The 2,610-nt window shown below is 43.5% G+C and overlaps 1 protein-coding gene across 2 annotated transcripts; it reads left to right on the top strand.

Moving 5' to 3' along the window:
* The first annotated feature begins 491 nt into the window (after nucleotides 1-491).
* Nucleotides 492-2,170, top strand: LOC135829589 (uncharacterized). 2 transcript variants are annotated; one of them, XM_065341980.1, is made up of 5 exons: nucleotides 492-654; nucleotides 947-1,032; nucleotides 1,250-1,310; nucleotides 1,398-1,477; nucleotides 1,812-2,170. In XM_065341980.1, the coding sequence occupies exons 1-5, from the start codon at nucleotides 617-619 to the stop codon at nucleotides 1,988-1,990; spliced, it is 444 nt and encodes a 147-aa protein (XP_065198052.1). In that variant the 5' UTR covers nucleotides 492-616; the 3' UTR covers nucleotides 1,991-2,170. The 2 variants fall into 2 exon arrangements, 1 of the variants encoding a protein (XP_065198052.1); XR_010555866.1 differs by lacking the exon at nucleotides 1,250-1,310 and having other exon boundaries at nucleotides 1,812-1,972.
* Nucleotides 2,171-2,610: the final 440 nt, after the last annotated feature.

The raw sequence follows: 2,610 nt of genomic DNA, 5'->3' as shown, positions 1-2,610 counted from the left end.
TGCACCCTTGATAAAGTATTCACACAAGGTCGTCCAACCGTACTACTGTACCAGCGTCATAGTACGAGGACTGTCTGCATCATGGAATGAAACCCTATCCCTGCATTGCAGTACTCTGTTCAAATGTTCGACCTCTGACCTGCTGGAAGTCGAACGTTTATTATTATTTATTATTATGTATATAATAATGGTACGGAGGGCATTATGGCTGATTTATGCCCTAGTGCGTAGCCCGAGGTCGTGCACCGTAGCCCAAGGGCCGCAGGCCCGCGGGCTACGGTGCACGACCGAGGGCTACGCACTAGGGCATACAATCAGCCATAATGCACGGCGCACCATGTGTTTATTATAGTTCATACCAGGGAGTAGTACAATACCGGGAGGTGACACGGCCACACATCCGGGATTACGAGCTTTGCCTCACAAAAAAAATACAAACCGCGCGAAAATTCAAATTTTTGCTCTTTTGACAGCGATGAGAAACCTTCAAATAGTGACGAGAAGACCAGACGTATCCCTTCGTGACAAGCTGCCACTTGTTCTTTTCAGCTCGAGCCTTTTTTGGGAGCTACTCTGGTACATCGTCCACACTGCTGCCAAGTCTCGACTTCCCAAAATGGATGGAAGTGACGAATATGGAGGACGCTATCCTAGGTAAGTAACGTGATGGAATTTTCTCATCTTGACATGGTGTAACACGAACCTGAATTTCTCATTTGGACCCACTCGGACACCTCACCAAGTTGGGATATTTCGAAAGTATACCTATTTGTCTACCATTCTACTTCATCTCAACGTGTTAGCTTATGTAACTCTTTGTAAAACTCATTCTGAAAATTTTGAAACTTATTAATTTGTATAGACTTGAACATAATGTTCAAGATCACTTGTTTTCAGCACTGAATGAGGCCAGGCCTGCTTGCTTTGTTGCTTTTTTAACCCCCAGAACCCGTGGACAGAAGAGGAAGAGCGACGACTTGGGTGCGGCTGCGAAGTCTGCCTGCCCAACGCCAATTGCTCCTCACCCAAAAAGTAAACAAATTATATAGCAGGAGTGGTTTCAAGTGGTTTCAATGCATTTTGTTTTGGGGATGTTGGTGTGTACTTATGCAGTCCTAGCGTGTTGAGCAATAGCAATCATGAGAAGGGTATAATTCTGCAATACAACATTGTTGATTATAAATATGACACTGAAGCAATACTGAAACTACGTTTTGGGGTTGTATTTGTTTTCATGCGTGTTCTACAGCGCACCCCATTGACGAAGATCATTCTTGTATAGACGATGATAAATACTCTCATCTGACAAGGTTAGTTGCACAGTTCTACCATATGTGTAAGGTGGACGTCGGATATAACATGGCTTATCTCTTTTTGGTATGCCATCTACTGCACAGAACACGTCATCAGAAGTCACTGCCTGCTGCGAATAACAGCGCATCGTGTATGACAATCTCTTCACCAACAAGTGCTACCCGTAAGTCAGACAGCAGAGTACAGTCATTCAATAATAGCCAAGTAAGCCCATGCTTTATATGCTTATATGACAATAAGCTGATGGAGGAAAAACAGATCCAATTACATAAAAGAACGCCCAAAAAAGCAACGGCCAAACACGCACACACCAGAACAATTTCAATGCTCTTCATGCACACCAACTAGGCTTATAAATCTGCACAGTGTACGTAAATGAAATATCTTATCCGCAGATCGCATCTGACTTGTTTGATAAAACCTGCAGCAAAACAAAAGCACAACACAGACATATCGATGAAGCCTGTGTGGTTTTATGTTTGTTCTGATTCATACAGCCTCTTGTCCATCGTCACATGAAGAACATGGACAGCCGCAAGCTGGAAATGATTTCTCAACAGCAGAGAAGAACGATACTATCACGTTCACACCCTTGACACAGACTTGCGTCATAGTGACATTTGCGAATAGCTGCCCCTGCAGTATAAAATTTATTTTATTTTGTGTTTCTCTCTGACGACTATAGCATCTGGATTCGGAATAGCCTTACTATCTTGAGACGGGTCAGCCATACCTGAAACATGTTGTTCATTGTGACTAAAACTTGAGTCAACATTATCTATTCCCCTAGAAACGACGTGAATAACTAAATGTAATACAAATTAAATTAGGAAGAAAATTTCACTCTTACAAGCCGCCCACGTAAATACTGGACACACTGAAGGTACCCGTGCGAAGGCCAGCTGCTACTTGATATCCTTCGTAGGATTCATCCTCATCACTCAGCAAAGACTGATGGATTCGTTCCCTACATCGTCAAAACAAACTTCAAAAAGTACTGCTCGAAAACTTCTTGACAGCATTCTGCCACTCTCTTCAAGTCGTTCTATGAATTTTTTTGAAAAATGCTACGAAATGCTACGATAAATGGTACGCGAAGTACGATATTTCGTGACGTTTCCCGGGACACAGCGCGCGAAGTACGATATTTCGTGACGTTTCCCGGGACACAGCGCTCCACAGAAAAGTGACCTGAGGCAAAGCTCGCCCGCCTGAATGTGTGGCCGTGTCACCTCCCGGTATTGTACTACTCCCTGGTTCATACATGCCACGTGCCTAGTTGTAGACAAATAAGGT

Source organism: Sycon ciliatum, chromosome 13 (genome assembly GCF_964019385.1).
Source record: "Sycon ciliatum chromosome 13, ocSycCili1.1, whole genome shotgun sequence".
Classification (NCBI taxonomy): Eukaryota; Metazoa; Porifera; class Calcarea; order Leucosolenida; family Sycettidae; genus Sycon; species Sycon ciliatum.
This window is presented reverse-complemented; position numbering and strand designations above follow the sequence as displayed.